Source organism: Vanellus vanellus, assembly GCF_965231255.1.
Source record: "Vanellus vanellus genome assembly, chromosome: 3".
In the NCBI taxonomy this organism is placed as follows: Eukaryota; Metazoa; Chordata; class Aves; order Charadriiformes; family Charadriidae; genus Vanellus; species Vanellus vanellus.
Window position 1 is genome coordinate 55,436,563 of NC_138907.1, and position 19,606 is coordinate 55,456,168.

Sequence of the window (19,606 nt, forward strand, 5' to 3'; positions counted from 1 at the left end):
ACTTTATAGATAACTTTATTACAATGGTTTTCAGGTAGGCATGGAAGTTTTAGAGTAATATTAGCTTATCACCATTTATAGATTCAGACTGGACAAATTAGTGGCCTGATCTCCAATGGAAAACCGTAGAAGTGCAGCAAAGACAGAAAATAATGTCATCTGCTTTCTCTGGAGATGAATTTTATTCACCTTTTATGAAACTAAAAATGTCAAACCGTTTTTGAGAAATAGCTGAGAGTCTGATTTATGAAAGTAAAATTAGTATCTTATGCTATGAAATACGCATTTACCTGAAATATAGCACTTTTACTAAGATTATTTTCCTACATGTATTTTTATTTTATTTTCTTCCTAGGAACCTATATGTTTTCCACAAGCCACACACGTATGCCTATAACTATCAGAAGACAGATTTTAAGGTATATGACTGTATTGACTTTTTATGTGCTTTTTTTTATCTTGCTCAAAGTCTTACTTAACTAGATAACACATATATCCTAAATAAATTGGTAGATCACATAGAACTGCTAGTACTGAAAAGATAACAATGCATTAAGATAGTCAATATAAAGATAATGTTTGCTAGGAAATATCCAGCAGTATTTCACTGTGTTCAAGACAAGAAAAAGATGTTATGGAACGCTATCGCAAAATAATAAAAATATTGAGTATGTAAATCATGAAAGTTGGTAATGAGAGTAAATATTACAGTGAACCAGATCTCCGTCTCTCTTTATATTGATTTAAATCTGTCTTATAACAATTTAGAGACTAAATTAAATTTAATGATGATTCGGCTGCAGAATCTGCCCTTCAATTCTCCTTCACCTTAACCTGTCACCTAAAACCCACATTAGGAGTCTGTATAGCATAGCCCTCTGTTTTCTCTTTACGTGCTAAGTCCCTTAGCAACTTGCAAGGTTCTGTTGCAGGGATCAGAAATACCCCTTAGTTACACTGAAATTACAGTGTTTCTTTAAACCTGCCATTAGCTCATATTATCAGAAGGTTATTCAACACGCTTGAATATCCTGTTCGAGCTCTAGTTTTTTACTGTAACTGAAGTGTAATTGTAGAGTGCTGAAATGTAAACTCCAGGCGTGAACTTTATGTAAAATCCTGTACTGAGAAGGTTAACTACATAGGTTATGCTTCATAATTGTAGTATACCTGCAATTTCACACCTCTCTCTATTTGTAATCACATCACGAGAAAGCTTCCCAGTCATGGCACGATATACTTTCACGAGCCATAATTGGCATCGAGACTATGTAAACCTGAGTGCTGTTGTGCCAAAACCTAACCCTTTGCTGTAAAACTGTTCTGGGTTTTCACATTGATACAGATGAGGTGTTTACACTATTAGGTACTATTAGGTAAATTCTGTATGAGACTTATAAAAGAACACTTTTATATTACGCTATACAGATAATAGTAGTGGTATTTCAGGATCAAATACAAAAAATGTATTCATATGACTCTGGAGAATGTAGGAAGGCGTATTAAAGCAGTTTGGAAGCAAAGCAGCTCATTCATCTTCAGATTTTGAAGAATTTCTAGGAACAGTAGAATCATTCTAGGCCACACCTGGAACACTGTGTTCGGTTTTCGTCCCTGCTGTACAAAAAAGATGTGGACAGGCTGGAGAGGGTCCAGAGAAGGGCGGCAAAGATGATGAAATCCTGCCATATGAGGAAAGGCTGAGAGAATTGGGTTTGTTCAGCCTTGAGAAAAGAAGGCTTAGGGGAGACCTTATCACCATGTTCCAGTATTTCGAAGATGGAGACTCCCTTTATACAAGGTGTCACATGGAAAAGACAAGGGGTAATGGGTGCAAATTACTACTGGGGAGATTCTGATTGGACACAAGAGGAAAAATTTTCACAATGCGAACAGTCAGCCATTGGAATGATGCCAGGGAAGTGGTGGATTCCCCAGCATTGGACACCTTTAAGATTCAGCTGGGCAGGGTGCTGGGCCGTCTTGTCTAGACTGTGCTTTTGCCAAGAATGGTTGGACCAGATGATCCTTGAGGTCCCTTCCAACCTGGTATTCTATGATTCTATAGTTTCTAATATTGGAATAGTAATTATGTATTAAAATTGAGAGTGAAAAATGCTGCCTCCATATATTTTTGTAGAAATAAGCATAATGAGGCAGAGTCAGTCATGTGTTACAAATTAAGAGTGCTTATTCTTTCAAGCTTACTGTAATTAATTAGAATCAGAAAGTTGCAGCACAAACCAAAAATTTTGGTCTTCCATTGAATGCTCTTTGGCAAGTAGAATTACTAAATCAAGGTACTTATGAAGAATATCATATAGAGGTAGATGCTTTCTCATTTAAGAAGCTTTTGTGTTTCCTTTTATCTCTTAAGTGAACATTATGGTTTATACATGCAGCCTGAGGCTGTGGGCTTAAATGACATGTCTGAAATTTGGAAGAAGCAGTGACAGTTAATTATTTACTTCCCGCACCATATCTAGAGTCACAATATCCGAAATCTTAGTCATACTATGTATAAGTCCAGGTGACAGCATTCAATGAAAATGAAAGATGAACAAATGTCTATTTATCCACGCAGTCTACTGATGACCGAGTCTTCTATTACTTACTTGTGGACAGTCTGATGCCCATTGAAATCCTGGTTAGCTTTTCTGCTTTAGTACGCTGGGATGATACTGGAGGTAAGGCCAACATAGAAAAGTGTGTGTTAATGTTATGTTTTTCCATTCTTGAATGTCTGTGCTGTTGTGTTTGTCTGTGGTGTATTTTGACACAGTTCGAGACTTTAGCATTAAATAGTCAGATTGATTCTGGGAAACACACTAATATTCAAGCCATACTTTCTTGTTATTTCATATTGATAATTAATTTTTTTTTTAAAGGATCCCTCCCTTTACTGTTTATTATGATTTGATGCAAGCTTTTCATCAGTATATTTCTGGTATGGATTTCCTTGTGTTTGTTAGGGTTTCTTTTTCTACAAATTCAATTTTTGCAAGCTACTTTATGCCTTAGCTCATCAAAATGCAGTAAAATCAGCAATATCACCAAAGTTTATTTTTCACGTGATTTTTAAACTGGTACAGAGTAAGCTCTTAATTATATTTACAGCTGGGTTATTTCAAGATCCAACAGCTTGGATGATTGAAATAAAAATCACTTGTATTTTATGAAAGTCATAGAATGGTATTCAGAAAAGCTAATGTATGTTATGACAGTCGTCTTAAGTTAATCAGACATTTAAATATTGGCTAAGGAGATAATTTTAGTGCATCTAGAGTAGATAGAACCAAAAGAAAGCTTAAAAAACCCAAACTGACCATCCCGTTAAAATAATTATAAATCTAAGCTTTGTATGGCTGTTTGCTTCCTTTGCATGTGGACAGAATGAATTTTTATGGTGTTCTAGAGCAGAATTAGGTGACTTGGAAGATGTCTGATGTACACATCCTCCCAACGCATTCTTTTAACCATTATTTTCTAGTAAATAGTACAAATAAGCCATATTCTGTACAACTTATGCATTTTAAATCACTGGCTCTTTTCTCTGAGTTATCAAAGCCTAAATGAAGACTTAATGACTATGAAGGAGCTGCAGATTCTGCGTAAGTGTATTTGTCTTAAATTTATTGTTATTCCCCCCTGCAATTGTGTGTTGTGGGGTTTTGGTTTGTTTTTTTTTTTCTTAATCTAGGTACTAAACGAGAATGTTCTAGTATTTCAAAGGGTGTGCTGATGGTTGAACATTTCTCTTGGAAATGTGTGAGTCCTGGAGAACTTCTGTTAAAGATGCATACATCTGCAACCAAAGCTACTCTGTTAAATCTTCCTGTTGGGTATGTATGAGGCTTCATTTCTGTCCTAACACTTTAGTCTTTAGGACTAAGACAATCTTTTACTTTACACAGTAACTCAGAGTTTATTTCCTAAAACGTAAAATTTTGGACTATCAAACTGGTTGATAGCTAGGATTTGGTAAGACTGCAATATTGCTATGAATTTAAAATAATGACCAAAACCTTTATAAAGATTTTGAATTCTTTACTCTTATTTAATTAAGAGCATTTAGCAAGAAAAATCACAATGACCAATGACTTGCTAAACAATAAACTAAAATAGAAATTCCTACTTAAAAGTGTTTCTAACTAGAATGAATTTGAGACGCTTCCTGGAATACCAACAAAAATTAAAGAATTAGGATTTTTAGTGGAACTGTAAAAGCATGATGATACCATAGGAGGTTTCATAACTTTTCTTGAAAAAGGATTTATGAAACATGACAGGAGAAATTCTGAGGTTATCCACGAAAGCTTGCATAACTTACTTCACATTCACAGTGCTTAATATGATTTATTTCTCTTTGCATGTATCTGTGGATATTCAGAGCAGAGCATTGACTGATTGTTTAAATAAAGAAATAGATGAAAGGGAATAGCCTTTGATATTTGTTAGTTTCTGAAAATGCTTCCAGTGAAACAAGGAAGATGATGTCTTCATATCTTGCTATAAGCATAAAGTTTCTCACTAATTCATTGAGGCCCTCTACTTTTCAAAAAATAGAGAATCACCAGTTTAATCTCAGAGAGATGAGACGAAATGTACTTTTTAAAAAATCAAGTAAGGTATCAAATAAATAGGCATAGAAAGAAAATAGCAGAATACTGGTGCATTGATATCAAATCAAAGATCTTTAATAGTGCTCTCTCTTTGTTTTGATTCAGACTAAAAATGGAAAAGTTATGATTATGTTTATAGGTTAGTTCTGCCACCACATGTATTTTCTTAGTGTAGTTTCCAAAAGTTGCACATCTCTGTCCCATAGGGAAGCCAGAACCATATATCTTTTCGCACCTGCAAATTTCAAAGCTACCAGAGATACGGGCAGCTCAAACTGATAAGCTTCTCACCCTTGATTCTCTCTACTCCAGGCAGTGCCAGCAGGCTTTCAGGAAGATTTAATTTATAGCAGGTGTGGGAGACAAATGGGCTTATTGACTGCTTCCCCATTTCATTCCAAATGAGAAAGGACTTGCTAAGCCAGGAAGGTGCTTGCTTTCTTCTGTCTGTTGGTGGCCAGGGGGTATTTCAAATTTCACTCGCAAGAAGATGCAATTAAAAAAGTGTGAGTGTGTGTGTGTGGGGATAACTCTCTTTTCTTACTCTCACTGCTGGGTCTGTGGTTCACACTTCAAAGCTGTGGCCTGGATGAACTTCTCCAGCTAAATGCCATTCTGACAATGATATAAGAACATGAAGTTTCACCATGTGGTATTAGCAAGCTCTTCAAGTATTGCAGTGGGACTGCAGGACATTGTTGACTGGAGAGAAGATCATGAGTCCCCTGTGTTGTAGAACTGTAATTAGGAATGGTTTCTTTTATGTTCGGGATCTGTTATAGGATACGATCAGGCAAACAAGAATGATCTGAGTGTATCCCAGTAAGACATACTGGATTTCTGTTGTTTGCCACCTTAGGAGGTTATGGTTGAGTGGTTTGGCCCACAGGTGCTCCATAAAATGGCCACTCTGTAGCTTGACACGATTATGCATTGTTTTTTCCTGGTTTTGTCAATGCAAACATGGAAATTATGATCTAAAAGTAATGTATGACCTGAACTTTTGACTTCTTCTCTAAGCTTTCTAGAGCAAATATGTTCTTAAGTGTAGCTAACTATAAACCTGATTAAAACTTTGGTGTTGTACCCATCTGAAATAGTGAAACTGCCTATTTTGCTAAAGAAAATAAAAATAAAGCCTAAATAATTACAGTAAAAGTAAAATAATAGTAACTTCTCTGATTTCACCTACTGCCTATATTTCGAGGTTCTTGAGAAGCAAGCATTTAGAAACGCAGGATTTGAAGATCCAGGACATCTAGGGAAGACTTTCATTTTTACCAAATGTATGAAAGGAAAAAGCTTAAGAATTGTTGTGATTTAATCCAAAAAGCGCTTTTAAATTTTTTTTTTTCTGGAATGTAGGCGACACATATTGCTCTTCACAGTAAGTTCTCCCATAGGGCACCATATTCATCTGTGTAGCATGGTGCCATGTGTCTTTGGAGAAGAGGATACTGTGATGCCAGGTCTTGAAAAGGTATGCATAACCAGAACTAGTTAAGCATTGTGATAACATTGTTTCTGACTATTACTTGGTTTTAAAGTGAAATACTGTTGGATCTTCATTTAGAGTTATATTTAATGGTATAATATTAATTTCAATATGAAATGGATGAGTGCATAAATGAAATGCGTTTTACAGCACAGCAGGCACTGAGATGCTTATTGCAACAGTTGTATTAAATAAATATGTAAGTAAGCATTGGGTTAGTGTTGTGGTTTACATAGAACAGCAGCATAAAATGGAATGTTAAAAATCTCTTCTTGGAATACATGTGTCAGAGATAGCGTATAAGCTCTCTTTGTGAGGCATGGGATAAAAGTGATAAAATACATGTACTGATATTAATTAATATTAAAAAATACCCACCTAGTAAAATAAACTCACATCAGTAAAGTTTGTTTTGTCCCATTAGATCAAGTATTACTCACTGGGTCCCAGAGCAGCTGTTATATCTAAAATGAACAATCGATTCAAACAACTTTTCATAGCTGAGATAACAGGCCCAGCGGAGTAATTACTACAGCTTTTCCAGACAGATATCACTGTCAACCGTATTTTCAAGATTTCTTTGGCCAACAGTAGGCCTAAATATTTGTCATGGGCACTGAGGGAAGGGAGTATAGCTTCTAGAGCACAGTTGTGCAAAAATATTTTGAAAGGTGAGTGTAACAGCAAATTGACATAGCAGTGTAGATTCAGGGTCCTAATAATAGGACATTAAAGCAGCTTGTGCAAATTTATTACATTTATTGTAGCAAAGCAGTTTAAATATAGAAGTTAGGCCATTAGAAATATCTTGTGGCTGTACTATCCCCTTGTCTTCAGGTGGTGGATGAAAAGCTATTTTCTTTAGCTGCATCAAGAAAATAAAGCAGAATTATATCCTGGGGTCTTTGCACTTCTTTTTGAAGACAGCAATTTCTCTGCAGAGTATCATTTGCAGGAAAGTGTCCACATTCTTGCACACAAATCCTAATGAAGATTAATGATGCTTTAGGCAACGTGTATTTGGATGTGGTTTTCAGCAGGATACAAATACTCATCTGTCCTTTTATAATAGAAGAGATGCTGAGCGTTTCAGCTAACAAGAGTCTTACTGCAGTAGAAAGTCTCCATATGCATCTTATTTTTTATTAAATGTCCTAGGACTAATGATCCAGGAAAAATAAAATCTTTAACAGATATATGTTTTGGTGCCTGTTACAGTGTTGTAACATTTTTATTTCAATAACTAAAATCAGTGAAAATTTTGTATGCTTTTGAATACCAGAGACCTAATTGATTTGACAGTTTATAAAATCAATAACAGATGCTTGAGGCTAAGAAAAGTTTTGTACTTCATCAGAGAAAAGACACTTGTATGCTGTCACAACCTAGAAAGAAAACAAAAGAAAGTCTTAATCATTCTACCAATGGTTGTTTTTATTCTCTCTCTCCAGGAGAGCTACCGGTTTATAGGACAGGCTACAGCTATCCTGAAAGCTGTTGGAAACGTGATAAATAATTTCAGCAGTAAACCTGAACTTTCTAAAGCCTTGAAGGAGTTGGAACTAACTCACTGTCCTCCTGGCCTCCATGGTACTGGAATGGCTAAAGAACACTTCAAGGTGAACAAACAATTTTAATAACCACGTATCTAAAGGCTACAGAAGATGGATAACAGCTTAACATTGTAATTACCCTCTTCAAACCAATGACTGTGCTTTTTAAAAGGACATCCTGAGTGCTCGAAATGTTGCATTCATTATTAAGTGTAAGCCCAAATGACGTAACTTGCAACTGTGTACAATAGTCATCTTCTTTTAGTATGAAAAAAAAAATGTGAAGAGTAGCACATTCTAAATTTAAGTCTCTAATTTTATCAGTTTAGTTTAGCATACTTTGAGGCAGAAAGTATCAGCTTTTTTTTATTTTATGATGTAATTTTGGATTTAAAAGACACCGCCTGAAATGCAGAAAAGTCAGACTGGTTTCTTTCTGTACCTAATGTTGATGTCACAGGAAAACACTATTACAGGTTATATTACTGGAGACAGTTAGAGTTTTTTTCACTCACAGTATTTGAGTCTTTTTTCTTTGTTTTTTGAAACTGCAACATTCTCACTCAACTTTTCTTTGTGTGTGTCATAAATTAAAGGGCCTTCAGATACATGATGAAAACATTACGCTTTTCTATAGATCTCTACACTGTAGTTTATCAATATTATAAAAAGATTGCAAAAAAAGTTATGTAAAAGATATGCTAATTTTTATGTATATGCAAATGTTGGTAATACTGATTCTGAACTCGATTTTTCTACAGTCAGTACTTTGTATATTTCAGATTCACTTACATTCATCAAAGTACTAGAAAACTCATGCAGCTTAAACCGTATATTTTAGAAGACTGAATAGAAGAATAGTTTAATATTTGTATAATCACCAATATTAAAAGGTAGAACACCTAAGCCAGTGCTTTTATACATGGGCTTGACAGTAGGCTCAAATTCAGCAAAACAACGGAATTAAGAAAGAACCACTCATGGCAGAGGTAATTTTCATGCCAAGTCCAACAGAAAAAATCAGTTTGACCTCTCTGGAATGGAAAATACAAACTTTAAATATATATACTTGTATGAAATATGTGTAGAACTTATGACCTTCAGAAAGATTCGGTAGGCATGAACATACAGATCTTTTCCTCTCTAAGAAGACCAATGTATAGTTGTAAGGGATAAAAAAACCCAGAAATGAGATAAATGAGAGGCACCTAGCTGACAGTGATTCAAGAATGAAAATATGGAAATTATCTATGTTTAATATGAACAGTGAAAAATTATTCTTAACATAAGAATGTAGTAGATTATTTCTTCACCAGTCAAATATTTCAAAATAAAGGAAGTGTTTATTAATATTAAAATACATAACTTACTAATAACTTATTATGTTCTTCAATTCAAATTATGAAATAAGCTCTGAAAAACACACTCTAAAATTTCCATCTATGGGAAGAAAGAAAAAGAGACTGGATTTCTATTCTTTAAAGACCGTCAATATGTCAAGAATAAAAGCAAAGCCATCAGTTAGTCATATAAGTAGGACACCAGATCTTCCCCTGTCCCATCAATGTAGTCCTACTTTTCCTTGTTGTGCCACTGCCTAATTCATGCATGCCCATTTGGTTGAAACCTCTGATTAGAATGCCAATTGTCATAATGGTGATTATAATGTGGTCTTCTGTCCTCTGGTATAAGACCATCAACTCACTTCATAAACTAAGATGGTTTTGGGTGATAAACCTTATGCTGTAGACTTAGTCCTATATTTAATAAGCCAGGCATGAAGCGGGTTTTCTCTTGATTGTTGGCTTGAAGCACTGTAGTCCTACAGTTGGAACTAATTTTCAGATACTGTATTTGTTAGAGGAAGTTAAAGACTTTTTTTACATGAAAAAAGAAAAGAGCTAAACATTTTTTGAAACAATAATGAGAAGCAATATAAATCAGCTTTTAAAAATTAATCACTCTGAATACTTGTCCTCTTTCTGTTTTTAGGTTTTCAATAGTGCGTTTTGGTATTTGATCAAATATGTATTAGGCAAGAAGGCTTCTTACAGCTGTAAATTTGCCTTCAGGTCCTTCACTTTGGATTTTAAAGACACTGAGATTTCTGAGGATGACACTGTGTCTTCAGGTACCGTACTGGTATTGCTAATCACTTCAAATATATCTGCCCATTCTTATTTTCAAGGACGCCAGCTCTTCACTAATCTTGTGGTTTCTTCCCTAAGTAAGCATGGTTCATTTCTTACAAGATGCCTAAGCCTTCTAGTGTTGACAGCACGTCTGAGACTTGGCTCAGAATAGAAATGATTCTTTTCTTTTTTCCAGAAAGTCTGTTTGTGTTCTATTAATTTATAAAATTGTCCTTTGTCTTCCTTGACTTGCATTTGTCAATATTGACAAGCATTAACAAGCATTTACAGATGCTTTTTTTACCCCATGTACTGCAAATGATGGCTCTTGTTCAAATTACCAGCTGAAAAGACCTTAAATGTATATTGTTCATGAATTGAGAGTGAAGGAAGACTCAATTTATTACCTTCATTGAAAGTTCAACTTTCAACCAGCTGTTTCCTGGTGATGGGTTGAGGGGTTTTGTTTGTCTGTTTGGTGGGGTGGGTATTCTGGTTTTTGTTTGTTTGCTTGCTTGCTTGTTTTTCAAGCCTATTATTTGGCATATTGTCATGTTGGCTGGCTAGTTAGCTGGCTAGTCACACGCATGTAGTGGGGAACTAGCTACAGGACCATCCACCTCTTCTCCAGCCTGTGATTAGTGTATACTGCACACCCGAAGGTACTGTGGGAGGAGCCATTGGAAAGCAAATGGATTTATTACAAGCAGGAATAATTCTCTTCCCGCAGGTTCTTTACCTCATTTTGCACGAAGGCTGGAGGCATAAGCAGTTAGAATTAAGTTTGCCTGGCAACCAAATATATGTCTCTGTTCCATTTTAAGGGACTTATTTTGCACTCTATTTAACTTTTAAATCCATTAATGTTAATATTTAATTTATTCATGGATGCTTTATTTACATGGTTTCATCTTATGACAGAAAAAGAATTTATCTGAAAAATTGGCAGGAAGATACGTCATCGCCGTTTGATCACCATCACCAAGTGAAAGTCACCATTCAGGGTGACTTAGCTTTTCCTTCTGCTATTATGAACTTACAGTATAAAGTCATTCTCCTTGGTCAACAAAATGATATTAACTTCCTTTCATTAGTCAGTTTATTTTGGAAAATCCATATTAAAAAACTTAATTAAAATTTATGCTGATATCTTTACTGACAAAATGATGTAATACTCTCTTTAATTAAGAAAGCACATATACTTGTCTCACTTTTTGATGGGGACTTTCCTCCAAATCTCCTCTCTTCTGAAGGTTATTCTTCTGTGAGACATCAGAGAAAGGATCAGCCAGCACAACTTAATAATAACTCATTGTATCTTTCACAGAATTATATCCTATGGCAAAAGTGTAAGTTATAAGGGTCAGCATATTGACGTTTGTAATACCATTTGAAGTCAACAATACTTGTCACATTTTTCAAGATGACTGTGCTACTAATTTCTGTATTCCCCCCCCAAAAAAATAAATACTTGTCAGCAATAGAAAAGAAGATATTTTTTAATTAGACTTGAATAATTAGCACAGTTGACAGGTTGTAGCAAAAACTTCATATCTATTACTGAACTATGAGATCCAATGTGGCAGAATATTTTTTAGGATTTGGGGAGTGAATCGAAAAAGTGAAGTAAATGTATGGAGGAGAAAAGTTCTGCTTCAGTTTGATTTCCTCCAGTGTCCAATATATCTTTTTAATTGAGTTGCTTTTCCAGACTTAAATTACAAAAGATTCCTATTGGACTGGGAAGTGAATTGTTTCCCTTTGGCTTTATTGACCTTGGATATATGTTTTGCCCTGCCTAATAAAGGTTGCATTGGAATAATTCCAGAACTCTAAAGAAATTGAGAGAGCTGCATTCAGAAAAGCATAAATCAAGTGAAGTTTCAAGAAAAAATAGGTAGATAGCAGGAAAAAAACAGGTGAGAAATGCATTGTAGGAAAGTCTAGAAGACTGGCATGACCTGATTTGCCTGGCCCATGTTAGCACTGTTGCATTGTCAGGCTAGTTGCTCAGGTCTTGTCAAGACTTGAGTTATAACCCTTTGCAACCTAACCATCACCAGTGTAAACTACCATAACAGATAAATTAAATATTTCTGTTGTTTGTGTCTGAGAGTAGATCAGGTCAAATTTGAGCTTTTTTTTGAAGTGCCACCTGCATTTTATATTCGCATATATATTTTGCACTGTCGGCTGAATTAATCTCAAGATTCACTGAGGGCAAGGATATTATGATATACCACAGTTAATAGGCACGCCTGTTAAGGTTTCTGAGAAGCCATCCTGAAAATGATCTAGTGACATTTATTTGTCTGCCAAATACCATCCGTCCCCATGGAGCGATTAGCACAGGAGCCACAAGAAACAAGTGGAAGACCATGCCATATGAATATATGACAAGGAGATGGAAGTTTCTGAAGCAGAATGCTCTTCCTTGGCATGACTCTTCTATGGTCTTCTGAGTAGATAAAGGGACCCTGCAGAACTTTGGGCTGTCATGAGATGCTGAATTTATAGAGATATGTGATGCTTCCTGGGAAAGGAATGATGTTAGAGGAGAAGAGGTGAGACGGTCTTGACAGCTCAATACTGCTTGCCTGCTCTGTGTTGCACATGCCCTCTGTTTACCTTGTCCTGGTTTCATTGGTCCCAATAGTGAGCCCACTCAGTGCATGAATTCACCGGAGGTCTGTGGCACTGATTTCAAAGCCTAGAGACTCAGACACTTGACGGTCATTTAGGCACAATGCGAAAGGTACATTTCTTTCTCATGGATAAATTCCAACTTTGAAGTTGGAACTACTGCTTTTTGTAAAACCCTCTGGTGTGAAATTTAATCTTATCTAAAAGTCAAGCTGCTAGCTATAATCTTATTTGTGTAAACTGTATTTGAGAAGTCCTGTTTCTGCCCTGTTCTCTTCCAGAACAAGCTTCTCTTTCCTCCAGAAATATAGGTTAAGAGCAGTGATCGTACAGTTTTGCTCTGTGACTAGAGAGATGATTCTAGACATTTGTGTCTTCTTGCACTTTGTTTCGGTTTGAACTTGAGTTCCAGTAAGGGGTGAGGGAAAGTTTGCCATTATTTGATTGAATATGTAAAGTGTCTCTCCAGTACATGCAAAATGGACCTTTTTCAAAAAAAGTGTTATGTTAATTGTCTACAGTAGATGCATCCACACTGTTATGAGAAAAAAGCAGTTGCTTTTATGGTGAACAAAGTCTTGCTAAGCTGCTTTGAGAACTTTGATTTTATTATTAGCAGGGTCTCTTCTAATTAACAAGTAAAGCATGTCAGAAATTTTTGACGGATCAGTTTTCAATCTTAATGTCAAATTTGAAGCATCCACTAGTTAAACTTGGTTGATTTAAAGCGTTTCACAGTAAGATACTTCTCTGTTTATAAGACAAAATGCTAAGAAGCATTAAGTCAAAAAAACCTTTGAAGATCAGAATATTTAATTTTGTCTTCATTATTTTGACTTGTATGTTATAAATAAAAATATTTTTCTTCTTATGACATTGTATTTAAAAAGTTAGAACAAAAAGAAATTGAATCTTTAGGAATATATAATTTCACAAAACATTCAGCATTACCAGTTTTCAACCTGTTCTGGGGTAACTTTTGATAGTTTATATGAACAGAATTCATTTCTGTGTGTGACACTGCATCTGACTTACTATATTTGTATAATTTAACATTTAATCGACTATATATCTATAGATTCTTTAGCTTCACAAATGAAATGTATTATTTCTAGTGACAGAGGTATTTATTTCTAGTTATAGAGTCCACTTGACATCCCCAGTGGATAAACTTTTCAGTTAGTTCATAGGGTAACACCAAGCCAATGCTCCGTGTGTATTCCCCTATCCACATTTCACAGTCCTGTTCTGAGGGAGTAATGGGGATAATGAGGTCTTGGTTCAGTGACGGATGAGCTGGAATTTGAACTCGTCAGCTTGGTCTCAGGTAAAGGCCATGCAGATGAGAAACATCTATTTGGCTAGATCTGAACTGGTACAGGTGAACGGTTCTGTAATCAATAGCAGTATACGAAAACATAAGTGCTGTTACAAGTGCTTATGGCACTATGATTTTCACCTTTTGGAAAATGCAAGCCCTTTCAGCTCCTCTGTCTTTGAATAAATTCCTCTACAGTAGAAGAGCAAGACTCAGCTGCCATTGCTGACCACAGCTATAAATACTTACTGTGCCTCCCAAGTGAAGCTGCAGCTGAAGTTCCACAGCAGCTTAAACCAGTACAAGTGCAGGCTGTTGCCGTCCTATCCCCACACCTTCCTGCTGCTCCAGCACTCAGCAAACCTTGTGCTGGGCTGATTTAGCCTGCCAAGCTGGCAAACATAATTCAGTAATAAAAAAAAAAAAAAGACTTATGATACCTAAGTCAATTTTAGCCACTTCTGGAGCCTGCTTATAGGCAATTCACAGTTCTCTGGTTATTACTAATGTTACTGCTGATAATACAAATACTGAAATATAATATAAGCCATTGATTAAATGCAGATCACGTTCTGATCTTTTTAGACCTTAAAGTGCAGCTTCGCTGCATGCTACTACTAAAGTCATGTCCTTCCCATCCCAGAACATGTACTCCCACCATAAGCAGTTACACAGATGCTGGGAAATCACATCAGCTTGCTGATTTCACAGGAAGCTAAGTCAGGGGGAAAAAAACATTAAAAAAATGTTCATTCAGCAAGCTAATCTGACTCACCGTGCCACCATGTGATCTCTTTGAACAGTATTCATTTTTTTGCACCTGTTAACAAGGTTCTCATATGACTTAAGAGGAGACCCTATTGGCAGTGATATACAACCTGACACTACTAAACTGCTTGCTTACCTGTCTGAAACCAAGTGCAGGTGGCACCGTCTTGCACCAGTTGGGAACTTTCTTGGGGAAGTTGTCCATTACTTGATTATTGATTTAGAAGCAACGGGAAGAAGAGATGCTTAGATGAACCAGGAGTAACATTGGCTGTAGTCACATTTTTATGTATTATTAATTCAGGTTCAGTTTTAGGGTCTCCTTACTTGTTAGGTCACTCTGTGTAACTGTGTGTTCATATAAAAAGTATACAACATTTATTTACTTTGTAATACATTATTTTGCCTTATATGGGGAATGTAAGCTCTGCAGCAGAGGCTGTTATTCTGAGCTAAAACACCTGCTAAAAATAGAACTCTTTCCTTTCCTTGAAAACAATTATTAGTGGGGTCAAAAGGCATTTTGCCACTGGATTATTTAATTATAAAATAGACAAGCTTCTAGGTGGGAAAAATTAATTTTTAAATATGGGTTACTTTGATGAATAAATGGGAGAAGAAAAGAGCTAGACCATTCTCAGAGATGCCCAGTGACAGGACACATCTTAGAACATGTTAAATTCCAGTTAGATATTAGGAAAACATTTTTCACCATGAGGCTAGTAAAAAATTACCCAGTGAGGTTGTGGAGTCTGTGTCCCTGGGGATACTAAAAATGGACTGGACATTTGCTCAAGACCATGAGCAATCTGCTCTAAGTTGAACCTAGTTTAGATGTGGGATTTGGACCAGATGACCTGCAGTGATCCCCTCCAGCCTATATTATTCTGTGATTATATACTTCTGTTTTATAAAAGTGGTTGTGCCATTCATATTGTTGAGTTCTAACCTGTCGTCTGTTGAAGTGGGCTTGTGTAACCTTTCAGAGTCACTAAGTATTAAAGAGGCTTTCTGGGATTTGGAAATGAGACAATAAAGAGAAATGATGGCTGGAAACAGCCACACTTAACGTTTGATAAAAGAGATTAGATTGAAACATGTGATCTCCAGCAATATCTCTTCTTAAGCTAGTTGGTTTGTCTGCAATTTTGTCTGCATTTTTCAAGCAGATTTCTCTCTTTTCTCCTCCTTTTTGTTTCTCGGTACTTCCTTCTGGAGTGCTGTTTCCACTGTTCCTCTCACGCTGTCTCACTGCCCTGGTTCTTTATCTGCACAGATCAGAACTGGGCCCCTGGCACTGCCTTCTTGTAGTGCTGCTCCCCACACCCTTGCCCTAAACCCTGGTGCTGATGGCTCTCACGATTCTAATTCTAGGCAAGGATGCCTTCGAAGAGCTCATTACTAACCTCTCTCCTCCACCAAAACTCCTTTGTAACAGAAAGTCACAGTCAGATATATGAACTCTCACTTTATCATAGATCTTAGCCTTATTGCATGGCTTCTTGGCAAAGATTGAATACAATGTTTTGAATAACATTGGTGCTTATATTATTACTTAATAAAATGATCAGATTGAGAGACAGAAGCACTTAAAATCTTGTGAAGCTCTTTTAAGCTGTATTCAGAGTCAGGCTTTAATGTATCAAGTCCTGTTTGTTCATGTTTGGAAGGATATTTTGAAATTACACTAGGAGACTTGATTTTAAAAACTGCACTGCAATAGCTGTCCATAAAGAGAAATAAGAATTCAATGATTTGATATTTGGAATTAGCATAGTAGTTACATTCTGACTTTGTGTAATTACACTGTATATTTTGTCTAATTTTAAGACTGATGTTTTTGTCATAAAAGGAAGTTTTATGCAGAAACTACTCTGTTTCTGGAATATAGCTCTCATCCTTTTCTGTTTAGTTTTGTTTTGTTTTCCACTGCATTGCAAGCAGCTACAGAACTTCCAGCATTATTGATGTTGCTCATTCTCCTTCCCTTCTTTCAGAGAATTGCGAGAAGAATTCCCTTAGTAGCTGGCAGAACCGATCTCCCACTTCTGAAGAAGAAGCAGCAGCTCTCAAACTTCAAGCCATCTGGAGAGGGACCTATGTTAGGAAAGTACTGAACAGCAGAAAACCGGGTGTGTCCTTTAAAAATGCCTTTTAAAAATGTTTCGTACTTCACCTTATTCAAATATTTACTGTAAAGATTTTATTACTAATTGATATTAATTAAAATGAACTGAAATGCAATAGAACGTGATAGTTGAATCTCCAAGAATAACGCTCAACCTAACCACTCAATTAGCACATACGGTACTAAAAAGTAGAGGAAAGACACACACCCCTTGATTTTCACAGGTATTAAACCATAATTTACATTAATGTATATTTAGCTCAGAGCTGGGCTAAGTGCTTTGGGTTGTTTTTTTTTTTCTCAAAAGGTAAGGGAAGTCCATATAAGTATCATAATGGATAATCAGCAGAACACAGCATTAAAGGCTCATACTGTGCTCAAAAGATGCTGTGCTAATACCATCCCTCTATCTTATTTATATAGAGGACTCTCTCTTAGCAGTTAAAGACTTGTGTTACACTTCTTATTCAGCAATTCTATTATCTCAGCTGGAATATTGTTTCCAAGTGCAGTGTCCACAGTCCAAGAAGAAATATAGGTAACAACTGAGAAATTCTGGGTAGAGTTGTAAAGATCAAGATTAAAGGAGGGCCTTGCACTTGCAGGCTGTTAGTTTGTAATTTAAGAAAGGGAAGATTAAGAATTGCTTCACTATAATCTGTAAGTACCCATATCAGAAAAGGAATTTGATCGCAGCAGGGTCTTTAGTCTGAGATGTAAAGGGTTAACAAGAACGTCTTTAGTCTCCGATTCAAAGATTTTGAGTTGAATCCAGACACATTAAAACTAGAAAAAGTGGCATTTATTTTTAAAAGGATAAGGTATTTATTGGAATAAATGAAGATTTGTGTTATACTGCTGAAAACTTCAAAATCAAACAGATACTAATCAAATTCAAAAGAGATTAGTGGTCAATGATATTTGATGAAATAGCAATTAATAAGTTAACAGGACTGTTACACAGGAAGTTAGATCACAATGATTCCTTCTAACCTCACAGTATATGAGTGCCTGAGGATCGTGACAAAGAAAACTGCTCCATTGTGAGATATACATTCCCTCTTTAGTAAGTCACCTCCATTCTGCTGGAAGCTCCTGCTTGAATTGCTGAGGTTCTTTCACCTATATATTTACCTGCACCAGATGGTATCTTCAAGCTATCTTTTGTACCTTCATCTCCTCATCAGTAAATCTGGTGCTGCCTCTCTCACCTGTAGCCCCATCTTGCTTAAGCTTTCCTACTAAGTACTCTCGTGCCCTTCTATTTTTGTTTATGAAGTGCCATGTAAATTAGGAATTTCTGTAAACTTTCATGGGTATTATTAATTCCTACAAATCCCAAAGCCCAGAAGCTGTTCTTTTGAAGCTTAGACTTTACATTTTTGTCATTTGACCACTACAGGACTATCCCAACACTTTTCTTCCATTGTCTATAATGGGTTTCTTAACTTATTGTGATTTATCAATACTCTGTTATTTTTAATTCTGGTATTTTCTTTACAGTACTGTGTTTTTTTTGTTTTTTGTTTTTTTTTCCCAGTCTCACTCTTCTTCTTCTCCTTTCCCCCATTAGCTGTAATTTTTTCTCTCTTGCTTGTCATTACAGTAAAGTGTTATTACTCCCCCCTCTCTTTTTTTCAGTTTTCCCCCTCAATTTCTGTCACTAATTGCTTATGCAATAAAGAAGGATTTCACCTAAACTTTAGTTTTGAAAAGTAAGACAACAGGTCTAAACTAGTTGCCTCGTCTTCATCTGTATTCTGTGGATAGATGTAGACACCTTGATATGGCAACACGTCATGTCATCCGAGAGGTATCGAACATGGGTAGGGTAACCCACTAGAACTGCTGGATTCTTTTCTTTTTAACTGCACAGATTGCGTAGGTACATACCTACCCCTTCATAGTATCTGCAAATAAAAGCTGCTGGGGACTAAACAGCGTATTCTCCAAGGACAGAGATCACCTTGTATCACTGCAACATGTTACTGTGAAAAAACTGTAAATCAGAGAAAATATTGATCACATCATTTTTGCAGTTGCGTGAGTGCTGAAAAGTACAAAGGTGATGATGAAGGGAATTTCCTCTGTCAAAGGAGAAATTAGTTTTCAGCTCAGCGAGACTTCTGTAAAATTCCAAATAAAGCCTAATGATTCATAAGACAATTTACATGTGCAAGTGGCTTTTTTCAGAAGTAATTGACAGGTGTATATTTGGAACAATGCAAAAGTTAGATGTTATGTTTTCTAACTTACTTTATTATTTCCAGGTACTAAAGAAAACACTAATGTCAAAGAAACCTTGCAAAAATTGTGGAGTGCGATTGAGTTAAATTTTGAACAGTGTGCAGTAATGCTGTTAAGGTAATAATGTAGTAAACTAAACTATTTTATTGCAGCCAATACCATAGAATTGCTATAAATTGCTGGTTCATAAAATAAATATGCTAAGAGCATTACTAGTTTTAAAACTACAAAACTGTCTTGGGCAGGGATGACTTGTTTTTAGTGAAGATATGCTATGCTTTATTCTACATACCCTACACAAGTAAAACTATATCTAATCTAATTTTTAGGAATGTGTTACAGGTTTTTTCCTACAGCTTGAGCTAGAATATTACCTGTCTCCTGTATTTATTTTTTAATATCTTGTAGGCTGTTCGCAAGTATAAATCTGATATTGATTCCTCAGTTAAACAACTAACCAGTTGATTTAAAGCAGCGTGTTGATTCATGCTATCTGTTAAGGAATCCTGGTTGACATTAGGAAGGAGATAGCTATATTATTTAATTGTACCACAGTTTATATCATCAAAGGATTTGTTTGTAGTACTTGCTTGAAGGAAAGTAGATGTATTTCTAGGTAGATGCTTTCCCTGGTATTTAATTACAGCTTTTGCAAAGATAGCTATTCTAATTTCAATAGTGTTCTTTAAGTCATTTGTAA

The 19,606-nt window shown here is 35.8% G+C and overlaps 1 protein-coding gene across 1 annotated transcript in view; it reads left to right on the forward strand.

The window, feature by feature from the left end:
• Positions 1-19,606, forward strand: part of ADGB (androglobin) — a gene marked incomplete at its 5' end in the record, with an annotated part of 117,023 nt that overhangs the window by 62,428 nt on the left and 34,989 nt on the right. The window contains 8 exons of the mRNA XM_082481754.1: positions 356-419; positions 2,585-2,687; positions 3,701-3,842; positions 5,988-6,102; positions 7,569-7,736; positions 9,663-9,801; positions 16,529-16,663; positions 18,930-19,023. Of these exons, the coding sequence (XP_082337880.1) occupies positions 356-419; positions 2,585-2,687; positions 3,701-3,842; positions 5,988-6,102; positions 7,569-7,736; positions 9,663-9,801; positions 16,529-16,663; positions 18,930-19,023 (960 nt within the window). The remainder of the gene's footprint in view (positions 1-355; positions 420-2,584; positions 2,688-3,700; positions 3,843-5,987; positions 6,103-7,568; positions 7,737-9,662; positions 9,802-16,528; positions 16,664-18,929; positions 19,024-19,606) is intronic.